The 26619-nt window shown below is 38.9% G+C and overlaps 1 protein-coding gene across 1 annotated transcript in view; it reads right to left on the bottom strand.

Moving 5' to 3' along the window:
- Positions 1 to 6656: 6656 nt before the first annotated feature.
- LOC129230136 (probable protein phosphatase DDB_G0282105) overlaps positions 6657 to 26619 on the bottom strand; it is a 78003-nt gene continuing 58040 nt past the window's right edge. The window contains exons 8-9 of the mRNA XM_054864541.1: positions 9004 to 9269; positions 6657 to 6683 (exon numbers count right to left, since the gene is read on the bottom strand). Of these exons, the coding sequence (XP_054720516.1) occupies positions 6657 to 6683; positions 9004 to 9269 (293 nt within the window). The remainder of the gene's footprint in view (positions 6684 to 9003; positions 9270 to 26619) is intronic.

Below are 26619 nucleotides of genomic sequence, written 5' to 3'. Positions count from 1 at the left end.
CTTCCCGCCGATATTCTGTTTGAGCGACTGGGGATTCACTACTCCTCCCAAGAGCTCGCCCCGAACTCACCATACCGCAAGTCCCTCCCCCCACACCACGACAAGGTAAATTGACACGGGGGGGGGGGAAGCTGGAATCTTGAAACACAGTTACTAGGGCATTTTACCTAGTGGGGCGTATAAGCCAAAACTACCGTATCGAATTAATGCTTCAATGAAAATAATATTTGCATTAGTTTTCCTAAAGAATTTTTAGATTAAATATAAATTGCTTTACTAATAAATTTACGAACATATTACTTACCCAAATTTGTAAATTAATCGGCAATGTCACAAAAAATATAGAAATAGTTGGTAAATTATATTCCGATTTCCTGCATAATTGTTCATGATACTTTTTTTTCTCAGAGGATGAGTCAAACAATAGAAACTTACCATAGGAAGTTCAACAGGTATGCAAGAAATAGGATTCTGGAAATCCACCACAAAATTTGCATAACCTCGATTGAGCTTATGAGTACGAAGTTCCCTGGAAGAACATGACCTCAGCTTTAGTTAAAGCTTTAGAAGAGAACAAAACCCATTCACCAAGTATGAGAAGGAATATGGTGAGGATTGTCACCGATGATATTCAAAAGATCACTCAAAAACCAGGAAGAAAAGCTCTCGCTATTGTAGCCAGAATGATAGTAAAGAAACATTCGTCCCTTTCAGATACCCTATGCGGAGAAATTGTTGGGATAGGCCACTTGTCACTCGCTAAGCAAATGAAAGTTAGATTTGACAACCTTAATCGAACAAGCCAGTTTAATGTGCTCAAATGAAGCTCGAAGGACGAGAGCGAAAATGCTAAAAAAATAAAAGTAGCGGATGCGTATGGTTGCATCAACTGGCAGCCACCTTTTTTGCCAGTGCACGAAAATGAGAAATCACAAGAAAAACAAAAAGAGAAGCCATGACTAGTATGCCTTCTGGGTTGGTTCTGGATGCTAAGCAGAAAGAACTTCTAGCTAATACATATTGCACACAGTGGATCAACTGCAAAACCACACTCGTGACAATGAAGTCAAGAGAGTCTGTGTTCTTTTCAAAGGAAGGCTAGCTGCAGCATTTTAAAATGCTTACGGAAGTTGATTTTTCTGCGAAGATGAGTGCCTCCTTATCCCAAAAAGAGGATCGCATCTTCAACTTTCTAAAATCGCTTCCATGCAGCAAGCAAAATAAAAAGGAAATGCAGGAGGCATTGGATGTTTGCATTCATTTGGATGAGATGCAGATTTTGTGACAATATTAAAACTTCTGTCAATATATTTTGATGAAGATGTGAACCAATTATTGATTGAAGTTGATGTAAGTACAATTTTACTTATTAAGCACTTTTATTATATTTAGCCTGCTTGTCACGGATTAATCTGAGGCTTGGTTTTGCTTATATTTCGGCAACTGGATTACTTAGAGACTTCCGGGTTTCACTAAAAGATTTGCTTACTCTTAAGGTACAACTTCACGCCGAAAAAAAAATTCTGAAATAAAATTATTATTTCGGTTAGGATGGAAAATAGCAATTTTCATGTAATTTCCCCATTTTATATTTAAATATAAAACTCATTGTTACGAATTTTGGTTGGTTGGTTAATTTAATTTTAATGGCACAAGAGCCCTTGAGGACAATACTGCGCCAAACGTTTTCTTTATGTAATATTATTTATATGAAGCCATGATATTGTAAAAGTAAACTTGTTTTGAGGTAAAAAGTATTAAACTTCAGTACTTTAAAATAAGTAGTGAAGAACATGTATCTATAAAAAGCATTTAAATGGATAAAACAATAGGTTGACAATAACCATGTTTAACAAGAGGACAAAATCACAGTTTGACGACCTACACTAAATTAAAAAGGAAAAACCAATCTCCTGGAGGAAAGAGTACAAATTGCGATTGGGTGGGTCCCCCAGCTACTCCTTCAAAGATGGATTAAAATTATTAAAATACTTAAACGAAGTTGATTAAAATTAGGGCAGTTACTTAAAATATGTAACACTGTCTGATTTACATTACATGTAATGCATGCTGGAACTGGTTCACTTATTGGGTGGTACTTATGGGTGAATCTGGTATGACCAATGCGAAGTCGAGCTAATAAGACTTGTTCTCTCCTGGTAAGCTGCATTGATTTGAAACCTGCAGTCGAGGGCTGGATCGAATGCAATTTGTTTTGCGTTTCAAGATTCCAGTTCTGCTGCCAGTGTGTGTTAAGACACTCACAAATGGCTTTTTTAATATCCTCGAAAAGGACACTGTCATCGGTTTGGATACTTGCAGCTCTGGCAGCCAAATCGGCTGCTTCATTGCCGGCAATGCCCACGTGACCAGGGATCCAACAAAAGAGTACGTGAAAATTGTTTTGGATAACATTTTTGTATAAATGATATGACTAAATGACCATGGGGTGACTATTATTATTGCAGTGAGTGATGGCTTCCACTGAACTCTTGGAGTCAGTGTATATTACCCATTTTTGTTGATTAGATTGGGCTATTGATTGGAGAGATTTAAATATAGCTTTTATTTCTGAGGTAAATACCGAGCAAGATGGGTTTAGTTTTTCTGCGGTAACTTGATAAATAATTATTGTACCAAAGCCGACGTGATCGCTTGTTTTTGACCCGTCGGTGAAAATGGAATTATATTCATAATATTTGTTTTTTATGTCATGAAATATTTGTTGGTAGACTGTATCTGCAGTAGTTTGTTTGGGGAATTTAGAGAAGTCACTGATTATAGAGGGTATTACTTCGCACCATGGTTCAATTAGTTTTATTGTGTTGGCAGTTTTGAAATCTAATAGCTGTAGTTCTGAGAGTACCCGACGCATTCAGATCCCAAATGTTGGGGTCATCGAAAGTCGATGTAGAAATAAAACAACATTAGATGGATTAAAAATATGGAGATGTAGTGGGTGATTAGTGAAAGGTTTTGTTTTGAAGTAAAAATTTAAAGAAAGTTTAAGACGTCTATTGTTTAGAGATTGTTCAGATGCAAGGATATATAGACTGTTGATAGGTGAAGTCCGGAAGGCTCCTGTGCAGATGCGCAGTGCCTGATTATGTATTGGATCCAGGACTTTCAGATAGCTCTTCGCTGCAGAGCCATAAATTTGACATCCATAATCAAGTTTTGAGCGTATAAGAGCCCTGTAAATTCTCAACAGAGACTCTGTATCAGCACCCCAAGAAGTGTTTGCTAAGACTTTAAGGATATTTAATTTCAATAAACATTTTTTTCTCAGCTCTTGTATGTGCGGTACAAATTTAAGTTTTTTATCAAGTGTGAGACCCAGGAGTTTTCCTTGATCCTTTACAGCTATTGGTTGATTATTTAGGAGAAGATTTGGATCAGGATGACGACCTCTTTTTCGGCAGAAATGGATGCAGAATGTCTTTTGAGCAGAGAAAGTGAAGCCATTTTCCTCCGCCCATTGTGATACTTTATTGATAGCAATTTGGAGTTGTCTTTCTACGATACTCATGTTCGATGACGAGAAAGATATTTGAAAGTCATCAACGAACATGGTACCTTTAACAGCGGGGGGCAATTGATCAATCAAGTTATTAATTGCTATTATGAAAAGAGTTACGCTTAGTACACTTCCCTGGGGTACTCCTTCTTGAATGAAGGTATCCGACAGAACAGACTTGACGCGTACACGAAAAGAACGATGTTTCAGAAAATTGGAGAGAAAGATGGGTAATTTACCTCGCAACCCATACTCGTGCAGGGTTTTGAGGATCCCATATCTCCAGGTACGGTCATATGCTTTTTCAATATCGAAAAATACGCTCACAAAATGTTTTCGCTTGAGAAATGTATCTCTAATGGATGTTTCGAGAAGCAATAGGTTGTCTATTGTGCATCTGCCATGCCTGATTGTTGGTTGGTTGGTTTGATTTTTATGGCGCAAGAGCCCTTGAGGGCTATACTGCGCCAAACGATATTTTATTATATGCTATTTATTTTTCTTTAAAGAATAAGGAAAATAAAAGCATATTTTGAAGAAGAAAGCACTAGTGTTAAAAAGTGCAGCCGATAAAAACATTTAAACAATTTGAAGATAAAGACAAAATGGGCAAAACAATATCTTGAAAAACAAAGGAAGGACGAAATCACATAATGACGAAACAACCCCTAAATTAAAAAGGAGAATCCAATCTCCTGGAGGAAGGAGTACAAATTGCGATGGGGCGGCTCCCCTAGCAACTCCTTCAAAGATGGGTTAAAATTATTAAAATATTTGTAACGAATTAGATTAAAATTTGGGCAGTTGCATAGAATGTGCAACACTGTCTGATTTACATCACATGTAATGCATGTTGGAGCTGGTTCATGACATAAGAGATATTTATGAGTAAATCTGGTATGTCCAATGCGAAGTCGAGCTAATATGACTTGTTCTCTCCTGGTGATATTTAATGATTTAAAACCTCTAGTGGAGGGCTGGATCGAATGCAATTTATTTTGGATTTCTGAATTCCACGTCCCCTGCCAATACGTGTTGAGGCTTACAACGACGGCGTCTTTGGTGCCATGCCTGAATCCACTTTGATAAGAAGATAGCAGATGGTGCGACTCCAGAATGTACATCAGCCTGGCGTTGACCATCCGCTCCATCACTTTACAGAGGCAGCTTGTAAGAGCTATAGGTCTATAGCTCTCAGGTTTTTCAGGTTGTTTGTTTGGCTAAAGGATAGAAATTACTATTGCTTGACTCCAGGATTTTGGGAATTTGTGTTCAGAATGAATTCTATTAAAAAGTTGCAAAATATTTTTTAATGAGGACCTGCTTAAGTTTTTTAACATACTATTGTGGATTTCATTTGGGCCTAATGATGTGTTTTTTGATTTTTGCAAAGCAATATTTAGTTCTTGAAAGGTGAATTTTGTATTATATTGATTAAAAATGTTTGAATTAAAATCTAGAACTCTTTGTTCCTTGCGTGATTTGATTGTTAAAAAATTTGTGCAATAATTATTTGCATTGGAGACATCTGCCAAATAAGTCATCATGCAGTCAGCCACCTCTTGTGATTGGATAAAATACGACCATTATTCTCCAGAATGGGTGCACAAGATGTACTGTAGTTTCCAGCGATTTTTTTATTTTGCCCCATACAGTCTTGGATGGGGTGGACGTCGTAATTGTGCGGACATATGCCTGCCACGAGTCCCGCTGGCTTTTCCGTCGAATCCTTCGATCTTCAGCACGAGCTCGTTTAAGTGCCACGAGATTTTGTGTGGTTGGATAACGACGAAACGTGTTCCATGTCTTTTTTTGTTTCTTATGAGCTTCCTGACAATCAAAGTTCCACCAAGGCTTAGGAAATTTGATCCTGCCTTTAGTGGTTTTTGGTATAGCAGCGTTAGCTGCGTTTAAGATAATGTCGGTTACTCGCTTCACCGTGTTATGTTCCTACTGAGTGCATCCTCTGCGCTCTCACTTTCGCAGTCCTTTAAACTAAAAAAGTCGGTTAACTTTGTTGAGATAAGAGCTCCAGATAGGATGTAAGTTTTCCGAACAAGAGGGGGGAACAACTGCTTTTATGAATAAGCAAAAAGGTTTTAAAAGGAGGTAAAGAGAAAAGTTTAAGATAGATCACATACAAAAGTGCTCATTTATTTACGTTATTCATGTCCCGATTGCACAAGCATTCCTACAAATGGGGCCATTTTCAAAAGGGCGCACTGATGGGAAATGTATCGGTAAACTCTACGGTCAATCCAGACCTGGGCTTTACCTACGCCAATTATAGTCCTTATTCACAAATTATGTCCTCCCACAAAATCCCCTTATCTAATTCAATGTTCCTTAACCGTTGTACATCAGAATATATTATTCTATTTTAGAATTTTACATATTTATTGCTAGGTATATATGATGGATAATATCTCCTGAAAAGTATCAGGGTTCAGTTCTACGCTTTGCCTGACTTTTATTCGAAAAGGATCCAGCTCAATTTTTTTCAATTCATTTTTCCCAACTTTAACTTTTCTAATGGAATTCTACAGTTTTATGCTTAGGGTAATTGTGGATGATGACACATGTGTGCGCTGATACGAGGTAAACCGCTTATTACCGATTAATATGCGTTCTACTGAGGGCCGTGACATGAAGCTCGATTCCAGAAGGCATTGACTTTGCCTCTTTCGATGCGGAATGAGGCATGTCAGCGGCAAGAACTGCAGTGTAGCTAGAGCCAAGAAAACTTGGTTCGGAAATTCAAAAATTTCCTTCAGACAAGCCTTGGGAATCACATATATTTTTGCCTAAGACAAACTTTTGCGAAGCTGTAGCGCACACTTCGTTTGGAGACCCATCCAAGTTCAGTTCGTAAACTGTGTCGGACTGGTATTCACGTGTACGAGAAGCAATTGCCAAAGAGATGGTGGAGAGAGAAAGAAGGGCAGGAAAGATTGGAGGCACTGGTCACATTGTGGAAATCGACCAGTCACTGCTCGGAAGAAGGAAATATCATGCCGGGAGGTACCGAAAAGGCTCCTGGGTTCTCGGCATGGTCGACAAAGACACGAAGGAGTTTCGACTGGAGGTCTGCGTGAATGTTCACGGCGGCGGTTCAAGGGCGCACCCAATTTGACTGCCTTTATCCAGAAGCACGTAGAATTCGGAACTGAAATTAACACGAACAGTTTCCGTTCATATGACGGATTGGCAAAGGTCGGCTATGTGCATGAAACCGTAAACCATTCTACCAACTTCGTAGACCCGGACACGAGAGCGCATACCCAATTAATTGAATCGGCTTGGAGACCCTTGAAGAAAAGGTTTACAAAAACAGGAATGTCCCATGCCGGCCTTCAAGATCGACTCCATGAATATTTGTGGAGGAGACAGGGAAGGATGTTCTAGAAAGACCGTTTTGAAGAATTGATATTCATGATTAAGAAATTTTACCCGGGGCAATAAACGCATCAGGCTTTAACAATCGGTTTACTCCTCAATGCACAGACGTGTCAAAGCTCACTACCCGCCACCCACCACCCTTTAAATTTTTTTTAAATCCCAAACACAAAGTTTTTATAATAATATGTCAATCCCCCCTCACAGAAAAACCTTCCTTTTTAAAGTTTATTTGGGGGGGGGGGCAGTGAAATTAACAAAAAAAAAAATCAAATCCTCGAAACATTACTTTTTTTAAAATTTAAAATGCTACTCGTCTGTACAAATAAGTCATCGGTATCTTTTTTTGCGGGGCGGGGGGGTCGATCAATAAAAGCTTTCTTTACAGTTTCCTCTGTAAAGGTAAAAGTAAAGAGTCGTAAAAGTAATCTTAACCCGGGAAAACGCGCGCTATAACTACATACGTTAGAACGCGCGGTGGGTCTCCCAGACCCGGTTACCTGTTTTTGTAAAATAATACTAACAAAAACATTTTAAACCACAATTGATGCAATTTTAATGAGAAAATGATCACTGTATGAACGTAATACAAATAAATATTTACAGAAAATACTTACAGTTTATTCACATTCCTTGCAAATATAAATCGTGTGCTCGCTGCAGATATTTTTATTACATCTGGTACAGCAAATTGCAGATTTTCTGTCCTTTTTGCTTGGGCAAATGTGGCATCTTTTCTTTTGGCTACATTTTTGTAGTTTTTTTGGTGGCTCACTATCCTGACTGGGAGAACAGTGCTCGATGAGCTGTTGCCTCAGTTTTCGAGGAAGTGATAGTTGCGTGCTTCTCTCTTGAATTTGTTCTTTTATCAGCTCCAAAGCAAGTTCTTTCAAAAAATGTCGTCGACTTTTGACTGCTGTTTGGCTTTTGGCTGATAATAAGAGCACACGAGCATTTATAGCCGCTGTGTTTAGAACAGAAAAAAACACCACCATTGGCCATCTTTTACTAATTCGTGCAGTAGAAAAGTTTGAAGACATTTCATCTACGATATCAACAGCTCCCTTCGTAAGATTGTAAAAGGTTATGATCTCAGGCTTTTTTGCATCTCCAGTTGATGGATCTATTGAATCATCATAGTGCATTGTTGAGATGACATTTACACATTTATTCTTTTTGGGAACATACGAAACTAATGTCATGTGTTTCTGGAAGCCGAACAAAGAGGAATGTACTTCTCTATTTTTTCCTGTGATAAACTCCTTGGGTAATTCTCGTTTATTTTTTCAAATTGTTCCCACAAGCGTAATTTTTTTCTTTAGTAGGTCCTTGGCCAAATTATAGCTTGTGTACCAGTTATCAACGGTTAGGTTTCTTCCAGAATTTGCGAGTTTTTCTGTTAGTCTCTTTACGATTTCATCACCAGAATTATTTGTCTTATACGGGCCATCAGGTTGTTTACCCGCATAAATTTCTAAATTCCAAGTATAAAAGGTTCTGGAATCTACAAGAGCAAATACTTTTATGCCATATTTGGCAGGTTTGTTGGGGATGTATTGACGAAAACTGCATCGTCCTCTGAAAGCTTCAAGTTTTTCATCAATTGTTATGTATTCACCCACAGTATAGCAATTTTGGCAGTTGCTTACAAAACTTTCAAACATATCTCTTATTGGTGCGAGTTTGTCTGTCTGTCTTCTCTCGGCTCGGTCTGTAATATCATCAAAACGTAAGCATCGTAATAGGAACAAAAAACGCTTCTGAGACATGGTTCGATGGAAAATGTCCAGGCCTGTTCCATCCGTAGCCCAGAGATCTTTGACATTCACATGCGAGGATTTGTGAAGGCCTCCAAAGTACAAAAGACCAATCAGTGCTTTAATTTCTATTATTGAAGTTTCTTTGGCATCACGATCTCTGTCAAAATTATGTGCTATAGTCTCTATAAATTTATTTGTGCAAGCTACGATATTCAATAGGATACTATCATCAATCAGCAGCTGCCAGGAATCTAATACGGAAGAAACTTTTTTTGCATCACCAATGTTTCCTGGTAATTTTAGAATAACATTGTGAGAAGGGATTCTTACATTTTGACGGTTTTTAATTTTGCTCCATTTTGTGCCGTCTTTGCCAACGTAGCAGTTTTGAGACAAAATGTCTGTGCTTTTATATAAATCTTCATCAGAATCAAGATCATCCTCTGAAGAAGAATTGTGCTCGCTAAAGATTTCATCATCATTTATTTCTTCATCCTCTTCATTTATTGATTCCTCATCGGTTGGTATATCTCTAAGCATATCTTCAAGTCTTTTCATTTCATCCTTATAAGACAAGTAGCGCTTCATTTTACTTTCTAAACTCAAAAACAGCAAAAAAGAAAAAATTGGGACTGAATGCACGAGCAGGCGCGTCGGGTCTGCTAGACCCTAACATCAAAAATACCTACAAACGTGAAATTCTACAATGTGCAATTCTCAACCTTCAGAAAGTGGTTGACCTTAACTACAGCTACTGCGGACTTGGACCACTTTCAACGAAAGGGGGGAATTCTACGCTTTAGTTTTTGACAGAGCGGGTCTCTCAGACCCAACGCGATTGCTCGCGGGTTAATTAATCAGATAATAGCCGTCAATAAATAACGAAACCATTGTTATGTTCCTACTGAGTGCATCCTCTGCGCTGTCACTTTCTCAGTTCTTTACACTAAAAAGTCGGTTATTTTTGTTGAGGTAAGACTTCCCGATAGGATGTAAGTTTTCCGAACAAGAGGGGGGAACAATTTCTTTTATGAAGAAACAAAAAGGCTTTAAAGGAGGTAAAGAGAAAAGTTTACGCAAATAGACATACAAAAGTGCTCATTTGCTTAAGTAATTGATGTCCCGATTGCACAAGCATTCCAACAAATGGGGCCATTTTCAAAAGGGCGCACCGATGGAAAATGTATCGGTAATCTCTATGGCCAGTCCAGACCTGAGCTTTTCCTCCGCCAATTATACTCCTTATTCACAAATTATGTTCTCCCACAAAATCCCCTTATCTAATTCAATTTTAGAATTTTACATACTTATTGCTAGGTATATATGATGGATAGTATCTCCTGAACAATATCACTGTTCAGTTCTGCGCTTTACCTGACTTTTATTCGAGAATTATCCAGCACAATTTTTTTCAATTCATTTTTCCGAGCTTTAACCTTTCTAATGGATTTCTACAGTTTTATGCTTAGGGTAATTGTGGATGATGACACATGTGTGAGCTGGTGCGAGGTAAACCACTTAATACCGACTAATATATTTCGTCCTGACGGCTATGACTGAAGCTCGATTCCAGAAGGCATGGACTTGGCCTCTTTCGATGCCGAATGAGGCATGTCAGCGGGAAGAACTGAAGTGTAGCTACAGTCAAGAAAAACTGGTTCGGATATTCGGAGCTGAAACGCACTCTGCATTTGGAGACAATATCAAATTGAGTTCGGAAACTGTCGGACTGGTATTCATATGTACGAGAAGCAATTGCCAAAGAGATGGTGGAGAGAGAGAAGGGCAGGAAAGATTTGAGGCACTGGTCACGTCGTGGAAATCGACGAGTCACTGGTCGGAAGAAGGAAATATCATGTCGGGAGGTACCGAAAAGGCTCCTGGGTTCACGGCATGGTCGACAAAGACACGAAGGAGTTCCGACTGAAGGTCTGCGTGAATGTTCACGGCGGTGGTCCAAGGAGCGCACCCAATTTGACTGCCTTTATCCAGAAGCACGTAGAATTCGGAACTGAAATTCACACGAACAGTTTCCGTTCATATGACGGATTGGCAAAGGTCGGCTATGTGCATGAAACCGTAAACCATTCTACCAACTTCGTAGACCCGGACACGAGAGCGCATACCCAATTAATTGAATCGGCTTGGAGACCCTTGAAGAAAAGGTTTACAAAAACAGGAATGTCCCATGCCGGCCTTCAAGATCGACTCCATGAATATTTGTGGAGGAGAGAGGGAAGGATGTTCTAGAAAGACCGTTTTGAAGAATTGATATTCATGATTAAGAAATTTTACCCGGGGCAATTAACGCATCAGGCTTTAACAATCGGTTTACTCCTCAATGCACAGACGTGTCAAAGCTCACTACCCGCCACCCACCACCCTTTAAATTTTTTTAAAATCCCAAACACAAAGTTTTTATAATAATATGTCAACCCCCCCTCACAGAAAAACCTTCCTTTTTAAAGTTTATTTGCGGGGTTGAGGGCAGTGAAATTATCATAAAAAAATCAAATCCTCGAAACATTACTTTTTTTTTAAATTTAAAATGCTACTTGTCTGTACAAATATGTCATCGGTATCTTTTTTTGCGGGGCGGGGGGGGGGGGGATCGATCATTTGCTTATGTAATTGATGTCCCGATTGCACAAGCATTCCAACAAATGGGGCCATTTTCAAAAAGGTGCACCGATGGGAAATGTATCGGTAATCTCTATGACCAATCCACACCTGGGCTTTTCCTCCGCCAATTATAGCTCTTATTCACAAATTATGTCCACCCACAAAATCCTCTTATCTAATTCAATGTTCCTTAACTGTTGTACATCAGAATATAACATTCAATTTTAGTATTTTACATATTTACTGCTAGGTATATATGATGGACAATATCTCCTGAAAAGTATCAGTGTTCAGTTCTGCGCTTTACCTGACTTTTATTCGAGAATTATCCAGCTCAAATTTTTTCAATTCATTTTTCCGAGCTTTGACCTTTCTAATGGATTTCTACAGTTTTATGCTTAGGGTAATTGAATCGTTTATTTCAGAAACCACCTAAGCGACAAAATATTAAAAAAATGTGTTTTTGATGGTACTGTACAATTTAAAGGTAATTACATCTTTTAGTGCAGAAATAACCTATGTTCCATGTCAGCAATGCTATTTGGCAGCCTTGAAAATAATCCGTTTATTCCAGAAAGAACCCAAGCGCCGTCGCTTAGGTTCTTTCTGCGGTAAATTTCACTCGTGACGGTTGGCGGCCTTGTTGACGTCAGCATTGTTGTGTCTCGCTGTTTTGTATGATTCATTGGTTACCTAACACTGAGTAGTTAGTTTAGTTTTCATCAGTTTTCGGTGAAATATAGGTGTTATTTTGTTGTTTATCATTACATTATATAGTTTTTAAGCCATGTCGGATAGTTCAGATGATGAACCTAATCTCAAGCGTAGGCGTGGAGTTGTGCAAGAAGAAAAATACAAACGGAACATTATTCGGAATGCTAGGCTGAAAGGACTGCAGTACGTCTCGTACAAAGGAAAAGAAGTTCCCAGCAAAGCCCCGCTGAATGATGTTAACTGTAAGTGCAATTTGAAATGTTATTTGAAACTTACGGATGAAATAAATAGAGAACTATGGGAAACATTTTACTCTTTGGAAAATAAAAACACCCAAGACACGTACCTCCAAGCTTTAGTAGAGGTTATGCCTGTGAAACGTAGACGCAAAAACCGCAGGTCTAATGTAAATAATGAGCAAGCTCAAGAAAACCCTGACGTGACTACTGATGACTTCCCAAACAAAAAATCCCATTCATACAAGTATAACTTGAAAATAAATGGTGTTCTTACTCAAGTTTGTAGAGGTGTTTTCTTGAAAGTGTTTGGAATTTCTGACAATAGAATCAAAAGAATAAATAAATGTTCTGCCCTTCACAAAAACCCTGTAGATATGAGGGGAAAATCTAGAAGTGGAAACGCTCTTCCAGGTAACGTTTGTGTGAGAATACAGCAGCACATTGAGAAGTTTGATGTCAAGGAAACCCATTATGGGGGAAAACCTAAAAAATATCTTGACGCTAGGCTTGATGTCACAAAAATGCATGCAATGTTTATTTTAGACAACCCTGATCTAAAAAATAAAGTAAAATATAGTTTCTACAACAAATACTTTAAAGAGAACTTTGCTTACTGTTTTGGAAGACCCCAAGTTGATGTGTGTTCAACTAGCGAAAGACTGTCGGCCAAACTGAAAGACAAGGGTTTGAGTGACAATGCTAAAAGAAATGTAGCTGCTGAGAAAGTGATACACTTAAGGCGAGCAAAAAAGTTTTACAAAGCTATGGATGAGGCAAGCAAAAACAAAGATGACAACACGGTCGCACTAGCCTTCGACTATATGCAAAACTTACCCTTGCCGCACATACCTGTACAGGAGGTTTTTTTATATGAGGCAGCTCTGGGTAAATGTGTTTTCGTTACACGATTTGAAAACTAATTCTTCCAAACTGTATTTTTATCATGAGGGCGAAGCAAACAAAGGCCCAGACGAAGTATGTTCAATGCTACTGAACTATTTCAATGACATTCCAGTTAATGTGCAGCATCTCACACTGTTTTGTGATGGACCATCAGGCCAAAATAAGAATCACACAGTTGTGCGTTTTTTACTAAACCTCTGTGACTCAGGTCGGTTTAAAACCATAACTCACTACTACCCTGTACGAGGCCACTCATTTTCCCCATGTGACCGAGATTTTGGAAGTATAAAGCGTCTTTTGAGAATGATGGACAGGATTTATACGCTTGATGAATATGCAGAGCTAATGTTAAAAGCTAGTAAGTCTGGCCGATTTAGTGTATATCACCTTAAATCAGACGATGTTCTCAGTTTCAAAAAGTGGTGGCCCAAATCATATAAGAAAATGCCAAATTCAGACGAAACATCAGGCAGGAAAGTACCCAAAGAAAATAAGCAGCCATTCAAAGTGTCCAAGTACAAGCAGTTTTTCTACAACAAGGATACTCCGGGAAAAGTGGTCGCAAGCGAATTCATTGGAGGAATAACAACATCTACCTTCACATTGCTAAAAACTGTCAGCCCTCCGGAACTACAAACAGAGAAAGCTTATCCTTTGGGGAAGGTATGTTTACTTTTATTTTACCAAGGTTATTTTAAACGTTTATATTTTACTTTTAGCTAAACGTTTTTGTAGGCTATAACAAATTTTAAAATTTATCGGGTTTTGCAAAGTGATATTTTTGGATTTAGGTCCCAATCAACAAAAAAAAGATAGACGATATAAAAAAGTTGATGGAATACACTGTTGGATATGAAGCCTTCTATGACACTATCATCCAATGGCCAACAACTGACAAGGAGTTACCAGAAGACTTGCCAGAAGCTGAATAAGTGAATAAGGCCAGATCTTTGTATATAAACATATTGTAGCGTGTAGTCTACTTGTATCTTTCGATTTAGGCCTAGTAAAAAAACTCTTTTTTATACTTAAGTGTGTCTGTTACTTACCTTTAATACCAAAACAAATAAAAATTAATGGTTTGACTTAATTTCAATAATAAATTTTAAAAAATCACTTTGGATACACTCATTTATTGCAGAAACCACCTAAGTGCAATTTTTTCAAAAAATTATAACTCAAAAACTTTAATGAAAAAAAAAAATTAAAAATAGATTATCCCAATAGAACGTTTTTGATTTCGTAAAATAATATATGAATGAGAATAGACCTATACTTAAGCTGCAAAACAGTTTTTTTTAGTTTTCCGAAAGTTGAATAAAGCGCACTTAGGTGGTTTCTGAAATAAACGATTCAATTGTGGATGATGACACATGTGTGCGCTGGTGCGAGGTAAACCACATAATACCGACTAATATAGGTTGTCCTGACGGCCATGACATGAAGTTCGATTCCAGAAGGCATGGACTTGGCCTCTTTCGATGCCGGAAGAGGCATGTCAGCGGTAAAGACTGCAGTGTAGCTAGAGCCAAGAAATCCTGGTTCGGATGTTCCAAAATTACCATCGGAAAAGCCATGGGACTCACATATTTTTTTACCCAAAATAAACTTTTCAAAGCTGTAGCGCACTCTTCATTTGGAGACCTTGCCAAATTGAGCTCGAAACCGAGTCGGACTGGTATTCATATATACGAGAAGTAATTGCCAAAGAGATGGTGGAGAGAGAGAGAATTTTCGAGAAGCATTTGGAATCTTGTGAAATATTTGAGAGTTCTCTTTCGGTGTGTATAAAAAGCGTTATGCACGATAAAGAGTTACTTTCGATTGAGAATTTGTAGTGAGAGTGTATTAGCTCTGTTTATTGCGAGGCATTTCGCTGTGTTGTTTTCGTATTTGGAAATAAATACGTGTGTAACCGTTGAGTTTACGGTGTGGAGTGATATTTGTTTAATTGCTGATGATTAATTTAGCAGTTGTTAACGATTTCTCCTGTACATAGAGTAAATAAAGCTCCTGTGTTTTTTTTTAAGAACTGTGTCGTCCTTTCAAGAAAGTTGGAAGTCGCACCGGAACCTTTAACAATATCTTGAAATATAAAGGCAGAATGAAATCACATAAGAACGAGACAAACACTAAATTAAAAATCAGAATCTTATCTCCTGGAGGAAGGAGTACAAATTGCGATGGGATGGATCCCCCAGCAACTCCTTCAAAGATGGGTTAAAATTATAATTTTGTACTAATGATATGTCTGGATGACGATAGGATGACTATTATTATTGCAGTGAGTTGGTTGGTTGATTTGATTTTTATGGCGCAAGAGCCCTTGAGGGCTATACTGCGCCAAACGATATTTTATTATGTGCTATTTATTTTTTATTAAAGAATATAGTAAATAGAAGCATATTTTGAAGGAGAAAGCATAAAACTTCAAGTGCCAATATTAAAAAAGTGCATCCGATAAAAACATTTAAACAATTTGAAAATAAAGACAAAATGGGCGAAAAAATATCTTGAAAAACAAAGGAAGGACGAAATCACATAATGACCAGACAAACACTAAATTAAAAAGGAGAATCCAATCTCCTGGAGGAAGGAGTACAAATTGCGATGAGGTGGCTCCCCCAGCAACTCCTTCAAAGATGGGATAAAATTATTAAACTATTTATAGCGAATTAAATTAAAATTTGGGCAGTTGCATAAAATGTGCAACACAGTCTGATTTACATCACATGTAATGCATGTTGGAACTGGTTCATGACATAAGAGATATTTGTGGGTGAATCTGGTATGTCCAATGCGAAGTCGAGCTAATAAGACTTGTTCTCTCCTGGTGATATTTAATGATCCGAAACCTCTAGTGGAGGGCTGGATTGAATGTAATTTATTTTCGATTTCTGAATTCCACGTCCCCTGCCAATACGTGTTGAGGCTTACAACGATGGCGTTTTTGTTATCATCGAAAGAGACACTATTATCGACCAGGATACTTGCAGCTCTGGCAGCTGAATCGGCTGCCTCATTGCCTGCAATACCCACATGACCAGGGATCCAACAAAAGGTAATTTCAAAATTATTTTGCATAAGAGTTTTGTATAAAAGATATGACTGGATGACTATAGGATGGCTATTATTATTGCAGTGAGTGATGGCTTCCACTGAACTCTTGGAGTCAGTGAATATCACCCACTTTTTGTAGACGGATTGGGTTATTGATTGTAGCGATGAAAAAATAGCTTTTATTTCTGCAGTAAATACCGAGCAAGATGTGTTTAGTTTTTCTGCCGTAACTTGATCATTAATTATTGTTGAAAAGCCGACGTGATTGTTTGCTTTTGATCCGTCAGTAAAAATGTGTTTGTAACCAGAATACTTGCTTTTGATCTCATTAAAGACTTGTTGATAAACTGTATCAGCAGTAGTTTGTTTTGGGTATTTTGAGAAATCATTGATTATAGAAGGTTTGACTTCGCACCATGGTTCAATTAGTTCTATTGTGTTGACAGTTTTGAAATCTGATAGCTGCAGGTCTGAGAGTACCCGACGCATTGTGATCCCAAATGTTGGGGTCATCGAAGGCCGGTGTAGAAATAAAGCAACATTAGGTGGATTAAAAATATGGAGATGTAGTGAGTGATTAGTGCAAGGTTTTATTTTGCAGTACAAATTTAATGAAAGTTTGAGGCGTCTATTGTTTAGAGATAGTTCGTGTGCAAGGATATGAAGACTGTTGATAGGCGAAGTTCGAAAGGCTCCTGTGCAGATGCGCAATGCCTGATTATGTATTGGATCCAGACATTTCAGATAGGTTTTAGCAGCGGAGCCATAAATTTGACATCCATAATCAAGTTTTGAGCGTATCAGAGCCCTGTACATTCTTAACAGAGACTCAGTATCAGCACCCCAAGAAGTGTTCGCTAAGACTTTAAGGATATTTAATTTTAATTAACATTTCTTTTTTAACTCTTGTATATGCGGTATAAATTTTAGTTTATTGTCAAGTGTGAGACCAAGGAATTTTCCTCGATCTTCTACAGCTATTGGTTGATTATTTAGGAGGAGATTTGGGTCAGAGTGAAGGCCTCTTTTACGGAAGAAGTGGATACAAAAAGTTTTTTGGGCAGAGAAAGTGAAGCCATTTTCCTCCGCCCATTGTGATATTTTATTGATAGCAATTTGAAGTTGTCGTTCAATGATACTCATGTTCGATGAAGAGAAAGAAAATTGAAAGTCATCAACGAACATGGTACCCTTGACAGCGGGAGGCAATTGGTAAATTAAGCTATTGATTTCTATTATAAATGGAGTTACGCTTAGTACACTTCCCTGGGGTACTCCTTCTTTAATGAAGGTATCCGACATAACAGACTTGACGCGTACACGAAAAGAACGATGTTCCAGAAAATTGGAGAGAAAGATGGGTAAATTACCTCGCAACCCATACTCGTGCAGGGTTTTGAGGATCCCAAACCTCCAAGTACGGTCGTATGCTTTTTCAATATCAAAAAATACGATCACAAGATGTTTTCGTTTAAGAAATGCTTCTCTTATTGATGCTTCGAGAAGCAGTAGGTTGTCTATGGTGCATCTGCCGCGCCTAAAGCCACTTTGATATTAAGATAACAGATGGTGCGACCTCAAAATGTACATGAGCATGGCGTTGACCATCCGCTCCATTACTTTACAAAGGCAGCTTGTAAGAGCTATAGGTCTATAACTCTCGGATTTACCAGATTGTTTGTTTGGTTTAAGGATAGGAATTACTATTGCTTGGCTCCAGAATTTGGGAAATTTGTGCTCAGAATAAATTCGATTAAATAGTGTCAGAATAATGAAGACCTGCATAGATTTTTTAACACGCTATTGTGTATGTCGTCAGGGCCGAGTGATGTGTTTTTTTATTTTTGTAAAACAATATTTAATTCATGAAATGTAAATTTTGTGTTAATTTGATTAAAAATGTTTGAATTGAAATCTAGAACTATTGTTCTTTGCGTGATTTGATGGATAAAAATTTTGAGCAATAGTTATTTGCACTGGAGACTTCTGCCAAATAAGTCCCCATGCAGTCAGCCACCTCTTTGTGATCGGATAAAATACGACCATTATTCTCCAGAATGGGTGCACAAGATGTATTGTAGTTGCCAACAATTTTTTTTATTTTACCCTATACGGTCTTTGATGGGGCGGACGTCGTGATTGGGCTGACATAGGTCTGCCACGAGTCCTACTGGTTCTTCCGTCGAATCCTTCGAGCTTCAGCATGAGCTCGTTTATGTGCACGAGCTTTTGTGTAGTTGGATAACGACGAAACGTTTTTTTTTTTTTTTTTTTTTTTTTTTTTTTTTTTTTGCCTTTTTTTGTTTTTTATGAGCCTCCTGACAATCAAGGTTCCACCAAGGCTTAGGAGACTTAATCCTGCCTATAGTGGTTCTTGGAATAGCGACGTTATCTGCGTTTAAGATAATGTCGGTTACTCGCTTTAATGCTACATCGATATCAATATCAGTCACGTCTTCTGATTTAATTTCTGCCAACTGGGTACATGCTGTCCAATCAGCTCGATCAATGCGAAGTCGAGCTTGCTGATGCTGCTGATGGCCGCAGCGTCCAGTAGAGGTTATCCTGATCGGAAAGTGACCACAGGAGTAGAGACCACCCTCCACCTGAAAATTCCAACGTGGCAGAAAAGAAGGTGAGCGTATTACGAGATGGATGGCATTGTAAGATTGGGTAGAAAGATGGAAATAAGTGTTTTCACCGTTATTAAAGATGCAAAGATCATTGTCTTCAATAAAATTTTCTATTTTTAAACCTCTACTGTTGGAGTCTGGATTCCTCCAGAGAGGATTATGGCCATTGAAATCCCCCAAGATGACAAATGGGGGAGGAATTTGATTAACCAGTGTCTGCAATTCCACGCTTCTCAAGTCATAGGAAGGTAGGATATATACAGAACAAACTGTGAACAGCGATTAAAGGTGAACACGCGCAGCTACTGCTTGCAGGGATGTGTTGGTATTGAGCTGGCTAGATGCATAATCATTATTGATTAGCAATGCCACTCCTCCACAACGACGGTCTCCTGACAAGCAGTCCTTGCGGTATATGTCAAAACCTTTCAACCTCGGTCTATCAGCAGGGGACAGAAATCTTTCGTACAGACAAAATATGGCCGGTTGGTGATATTCGACAAGATCATTGATGTCTGTGACATTATGCGAGTAACTCTGACAATTCCAAGAAAGAATGCTCAAGGCCATGATGAGGAAAGCAAGGAGAAACGGCCGGACGAAGAGGAAGCAGCTCAGGAAGGAAGATGGCCCGTTCACCGTTCGTCGTCAGATTGCGGAAGATCTTCAAAATCGACATCCTCGTCCTCCTCTTGGGGAGAAGGTTGTTGGAGTTTTTCAATTTGGGACTTAGTCAATTTTACTTTCTTGCTAAAAAGTAAAAAGTCCTCTTTTGTAAAATTATAAAATTTTGGGGGCCGCTGTTTATAGGCTACCCAAATTTTTGCGCGCGTTTGAATAATTTTCTTTTTTTCCGCAGTTTTTTTTTTTTTTTTTGATCAGTTGGCTTGTTCGAAATTATTGTAGATGAGTAACTTGTACTCGGGATTTGTGTACTTAATATTTTAGTTTCGTTACTATTTTTTGTGGAGGCTTAGGGGTATTGAGCTGTTAATTTTTTGATTTAGGAGAGTTAGTTGATTTAGTGCTGGTTATTGTATTAATAATTTGAGGATCTGTTTGTGTGCTGGTAGAATTGAATACTTTTCTTACTGCTGCAGCATATGAAAGTCCGGCAGAAGGCGTGCGAGACTGGACAATTTTTCTAGCATCTGGATATATGTTCTGAGTGGTTTTGATTACTTGTATTTTGTTTTCGGAGAGCCAGTTCGGACATTTTGTAGAGTAGGACGGGTGGTCTCCTTTGCAGTTGACACATTTATATTCCTTTTTGCATTCATTGCTGTCGTGTTCGGGCTCAGCGCACCAGGCACAAGTTTCTGCACCACGGCATGACAATCTGGAATGCCCAAAGCGCTGGCACTTAAAGCACCGTAGCGGGTTAGGAATATATGGTCAAACAGGGCAGGAGAGATAACCAGCTTTGACACGTGAAGGGAGGATAGGCGTGCTAAAAGTCAGAATGACATGTTTAGTATTCTGCATTTCGCCATTGCGTTTAATAGTGATCCTCTTCACTCCACTTACGTGTTGGTCTTTCATTTCTTCTAGAACTTCTTTCTCTGATGTAAATAGAAGATCTGGCTCTGAAATAACTCCCCGAGAAAAGTTTAAAGTTGAGTGAGCTGTAACTGTACATAGATATGAGCCTAGTTGTTTGATAGCTAGAATAGGATGTTTGATTTCAACTAATAGTTCACCAGTGCGTAGCTTTTTTACTGATTGAAACTCGCCGATAAGATTTATCAATGCCTTGTTAATTAAGAATGGGGATATAGCAATGAATGTTAGATTTTCGTTCCTTTTGATAATAAAAAAAATTTGCAGATGTAAGCGATTCATTCTGACGCTCCACACAAGGGGGAGAGGTATTTTTTTTTTGTTGTCCTCCATGGATTAACTTGGGAACTGAGGGGGAAAACTGGGGTCTAGCCCCTGTGTAGCCCCCCTGCACAGGGGTAAGGCTTTTACACCAGGGTTCGCCTGCTATCCCTGACGTCAACCGTTTGAGGCACCGACTACCCCGGTAACACGCAGCCACGGGCACGGTAGAGACACCTTGGCTTAGGGGTTTTCGTCCGTATTTGGTAAGTGTGATGAGGGAAGGAAGGCAAAAGAATACCCCTCCCGCCGATATTCTGTTCGAGCAACTGGGGGTTCACGACTCCTCCCAAGAGCTCGCCCCCAACTCACCACACCACAAGCGCCCCCACCACGGCAAGGTAAAAGGACACGGGGGGGGGGAGTTAAAACTTTTGGATATCCACATTTAATTTAAATTGTAGAAGAATGAACTTAAGTAATAAATTCTTTATTCATGTGATTAATGAAATATTATATTACGTTTATCAGAAGACAGTACACTAATAATATTCTTGAGGCTGGTGTAAGTGTGCTCAAAGAACGAATTGTAGATATGAAGAAAGGATACACTCCCACTCAGTTATTTAAATCAGATACAAGAAAATTAAGTAACTTCTACATAAGAAAAATAAACAGCAAAGCTAAGTGAATCCACACTTCATATTCAGAGAAAAAAAAATAAATTCTCTAAAGAAAGCCTTAACGATCTTGTGATTGAAAAAATTGGCAATGACTCATTCAAGATAATAAACAAAAGTAATAAAAATATTCACTTAGATTGATGCATTGATTGGTGTTTGTGACTATTACCAAGGAATTAGTGGTGCTGTCTGCTAGCATTAAATGAAAATCAACAAAGAGTTATATAAATCTGGAACTTCTTATTCCCACTGAACACGATCAGATTTATGATGAGATAAGTCAAGTGAAAGTAGGCTATGAAGTCGAAAAAAAGTTAAAACAGGACTTGGAGTGGAGTGTTAGTACACTTTAAAAAAAAAATCAAAAAAATCCAACATTGCAAAATGCACTGGGCAATTGATCAAGAACTTGCACAACATTAAAACAGAGCACATATTAGCATCTTCTTTAACAACATTTGGAAAGTACCCTGCATTGCGAGCAAACAAAAGATAGTTTCATCCAAATACATTGGGGTTCAACCAACTGCCATTGCTAGACGGAAAGCTTCTAGTGGGGGACGTACAGCTTACAGTCTGGACGCCCACCAAAATCTTCATACGTGTGTGGAATTCATACAATAAAAATTGTGGTAAATCAACTTTAATGCCTAAAAAGCGAATGAAAATAGCTGCACCACATATTTCGACTTGTGTGGCTGCTTAGATCCCTTGGTAAAAAACACTAAAAATAAATATAAATATACTCGTATTTTCTTACATTAGATCACATAACTTTTTAGATTTTCTGTTTTGTAATTCCTGTTTCAAAATCCTTCAGAAACTCTCCAAGTGCACAAAATGTTGCACAAACCTATATGTATAAAATATTACACATACCTACTACATGTGTAACCTTTTTTCCTCTATTTTTAAACGGTAGAAGTGATCCTGTAATTTCAAACGTGCACTAAATGAAATTAAAATCTAAGCACAGTCTTCCCTCGCTACTTCGCGCTTCGAGTTCTTTCTCCCCTTTTGCTCCTCAAAAATTTTTTCCAATGGGCTTGTGTTGATCTCAGAAAGAGTCAAGAATCGCTATCACCTCCCAACATCTACTGGAATAAAATCCAGTAGATCATTTTAAAAAAACAGTAGATGTTAACGACGGATTTTTCATTGTTAGTTAGAAAATAAAGGATTTTTCTTACTACCATTCTTGGTACAACTAAATGTATCTTACATCTTATACATAATCAAGGGAAATGATCAAAATAGAGGAATCTCCCGGACAAACCAGTAGAGTTGGTAGATCCAACTCTACTGGTTTGTCTAAATGGGTTGGTTCTCCAACCCATTGAGACATTGTGATTTTTGTTGGTTGTCCAACTCTACTGGTAGGTATTCAGGTCCATTTTCTTCCATATGAGGAAGGAACCAGATTGCCCCTGTGAAACATATGAATCCCCATAGCCTCTTGGTTGAAAATTCACTAGGGGACTGAAGCCGAGCGACCAGTATCAGCAGGTGAAGAGCTAAACAATGAATAGCGAAGTGATGATGACACAACACACAGCAGCTGTGATTTAAAAGAAGCGTCATCTCTCTAGAAAATATTTAATCCTTTTATAATATATATTCGATAACCTCTAATTCAACAACCGAAAATAAAACAAGGAAATAAAGAAAATAAAAAAGTCGGAATCTGCCCTGTGGTTTCCAATGGTGGAATTTACGTTTGAACTGGCTACTCCAAGAGCAATCCCCCCCGTGTCCGTTTACCTTGTCGTGGTGGGGGGGCTTGCGGTGTGGTGAGTTCGGGGCGAGCTCTTGGGAGGAGTAGTGACCCCCCAGTTGCTCAAACAGAATATCGGCGGGAGGGGATCTTCTTCCCTTCCTTCCCTCATCACACTTACCAAATTCGGACGAAAACCCCTAAGCTAAGGTGTGTCAACCGTGCCGGTGGCTGCGTGGTACCGGGGGTAGTCGGTGCCTCAAACGGGAGGCTTCAGGGATAGCAGGCGAACCCTGTCGTACGCAGCCTTACCTCTGTGTAGGGGGGCTACACAGGGGCTAGACCCCACTTTTCCCCCTAGTTCCCAGGTTTATTTATGGAAGATAACGTAAATAACCATTCTCCCCCTTGTGGGGAGCGTCAGAATGTTTTGTCTAGCACGGCTAAGTTTTTCATAATAAAGCGCAATGATCCGAATTTAAATTTAACTAAAGTTTCTCCATTTTTAATAAACAAAGCCCTAACACATTTAATTGGTGAATATCAATCTGTCAAAAAATTACGCAACGGCGAACTTTTAGTAGAAATAAAAGACAGCAAACAAATAAAACAAATAATGGCTATAAAACAAATAGGCTCATATCTTGTCAATGTAACAGAACACAAAACTCTAAATTTTTCGAAGGGGATAATTTCGGAACCTGACCTTCTCTTTACACCCGAGGAGGAAATCTTGGAGGGAATGAAGGAACAAAACGTGTGCGCAGTAAAAAGGATTACCATAAAACGCAATGGCGAAATGACTAACACCAAACATGTCATTCTGACATTTAACACACCTGTCCTCCCGCCACGTGTTAAAGCTGGCTATCTCTCTTGCCCAGTTCGCCCCTATATTCCAAATCCGCTCCGGTGTTTCAAATGCCAGCGGTTTGGACATTCGAAATTTGCGTGCCGTGGTACTGACACCTGTGCCAGGTGTGCAGAACCCGGTCACGACAGTAATACATGTAACAAGACCTACAAATGCGTAAACTGCAAAGGGGACCATCCTTCATACTCCAGATCATGCTCAAAATGGCTCACAGAAAAAGAAATTCAGATAATTAAAACAACACAAAAAATATCTTATCCAGATGCAAGAAAACTAGTTGAATCCCGCACACCAACAACAGGTCTTTCATATGCTTCAGCTGTTAAAAAGGTACTAAAGTCTGTAAGCACACAAACAGATACCCAAACCGATGCTTTTACTAATGCCAAAACTGTAAACACAACCAAATCAAATAAACAGAATAATAGCCCCAAATCTTTTCAGAAAAGTAATCAACAACAAATACAAAAAACAAATTCTGCTACTGTTAATGAAAACAAACCAATCACTCAAAATTCGAAAAAACTTATTGAAAAAAAGAAAATTATCCAAACGCGCGCAAAAATTGGGGTAGCCTCTAAACAAAGGCCCCCAAAACTTTATAACTTTAAAAAAGAGGACTTTTTACTTTCTAGCAAGAAAGTAAAATTGAACAAATCACAAATAGAAAAATTCCAACAACCCCCTCCCCAGGAGGAGGACGAGGATGTTGATTTTGAAGATCTACCGCCATCCGACGATGAAGGGTGGACGGACCATCCTCCTTCATGAGCTGCTTCCTCTTCTTCCGGCCGTTTCTCCTTTCTTTTTTCTCCATGGCCCTGAGCATTCTCTCTTGGAATTGTCAGAGTTACTCGCATAATGTCACAGACATCAAAGATCTTGTCGAATATCACCAACCGGCCATATTTTGTTTGCAAGAAACATTTCTGTCCCCTGTTGATAGACCGAGGTTGAAAGGTTTTGACATATACCGCAAGGACTGCTTGTCAGGTGACCGTCGTTGTGGAGGAGTGGCATTGCTAATCGCTAATGATTATGCATCCAGCCAGCTCAATATCAACACATCCCTGCAGGCAGTAGCTGCGCGCGTTCACCTTCACTCGCTGTTTACAATCTGTTCTATATATATTCCACCTTCTTACGACTTGAGAGGCGTGGAATTGCAAACACTTGTAGATCAACTTCCTCCCCCATTTGTCCTCTTGGGGGATTTTAATGGCCATAATCCTCTCTGGGGGAGTTCAGACTCCAACAGCAGAGGTTTAATAATAGAAAACTTTATTGAAGACAACGATCTATGTATTCTTAACAACGGTGAAAATACCTATTTCCACCTTCCTACGCAAACCTACCATGCAATCGATCTTGCAATATCCTCACCTTCCTTTCTGCCACTTTGGGATTTCCAGGTGCAGGGTGGTCTCTACACCAGTGGCCACTTTCCTATTAAAATAACTTGTTCTGGACGCTGCAGCTATCAGCAGCATCAGCAAGGCCGTCTTCGCATTGATCGAGCTGATTGGGCAGTATTTACCCAGTTGGCAGAAATAACACCGGAAGACGTGACTGATATTGATATTGATGTTGCGGTAAAGCGAGTAACCGACATTATCTTAAACGCAGCGAACGCTGCTATACCAAGAACCTCTAAAGGCAGTATCAAATATCCTAAGCCATGGTGGAACTCTGCTTGCCAAGAAGCTCAGAAGAAACAAAAAAAAGCATGGAACACATTTCGTCGTTATCCAACCGCGCAAAATCTTGTTGCACTTAAACGTGCTCGTGCTGAAGCTCGAAGGATTCGACGGAAAAGCCAGCGGGACTCGTGGAAGACCTATGTCAGCACCATCACGACGTCCACTCCATCAAAGACCGTATGGGGTAAAATTAAAAAAATTTCTGGCAACTACAATACATCTTGTGCTCCCATTCTAGAAGAAAACGGCAATATTTTATCTGATCACAAAGAGGTGGCTAACTGCCTGGCGACTCATTTGGCTGACGTCTCCAGCTCAAACAACTACTGTTCTAAGTTTTTAGCTATCAAATCACATAAAGAACAAAAAGTTCTAGATTTTAATTCGAACATTTTTAATCAATACAACACAAAATTTACCTTTCAAGAACTACATAATGCTTTACAAAAATCAAAAAACACATCACCTGGCCCTGACGAAATTCACAATAGCATGTTAAAAAATCTCAGCAGGTCCTCTTTAGAAAATATTCTGCAACTTTTCAATAGAATTTATTCTGAACACAGATTTCCAAAATTTTGGAGCCAAGCAATAGTAATTCCTATCCTTAAACCAAATAAACAAACTGATAAACCCGAGAGCTATAGACCTATAGCTCTAACAAGCTGCCTATGTAAACTAATGGAGCGGATGGTCAACGCGAGACTCATGTACATTCTTGAGTCAGACCATCTGCTATCTTCCCATCAAAGTGGATTCAGGCGCGGCAGATGCACAGTCGACAACCTGCTGCTTCTTGAGACATCAATAAGGGAAGCATTTCTTAAACGAAAACATCTTGTGAGCGTATTTTTCGACATTGAAAAGGCATATGACCGTACCTGGAGGTATGGGATCCTCAAAACCCTGCACGAGTATGGGTTGCGAGGTAACCTACCAATCTTTCTTTCTAATTTTCTAAGAGATCGAACTTTTCGCGTACG

This window comes from Uloborus diversus, chromosome 9, assembly GCF_026930045.1.
Source record: "Uloborus diversus isolate 005 chromosome 9, Udiv.v.3.1, whole genome shotgun sequence".
Taxonomy (NCBI): Eukaryota; Metazoa; Arthropoda; class Arachnida; order Araneae; family Uloboridae; genus Uloborus; species Uloborus diversus.
This window is presented reverse-complemented; position numbering and strand designations above follow the sequence as displayed.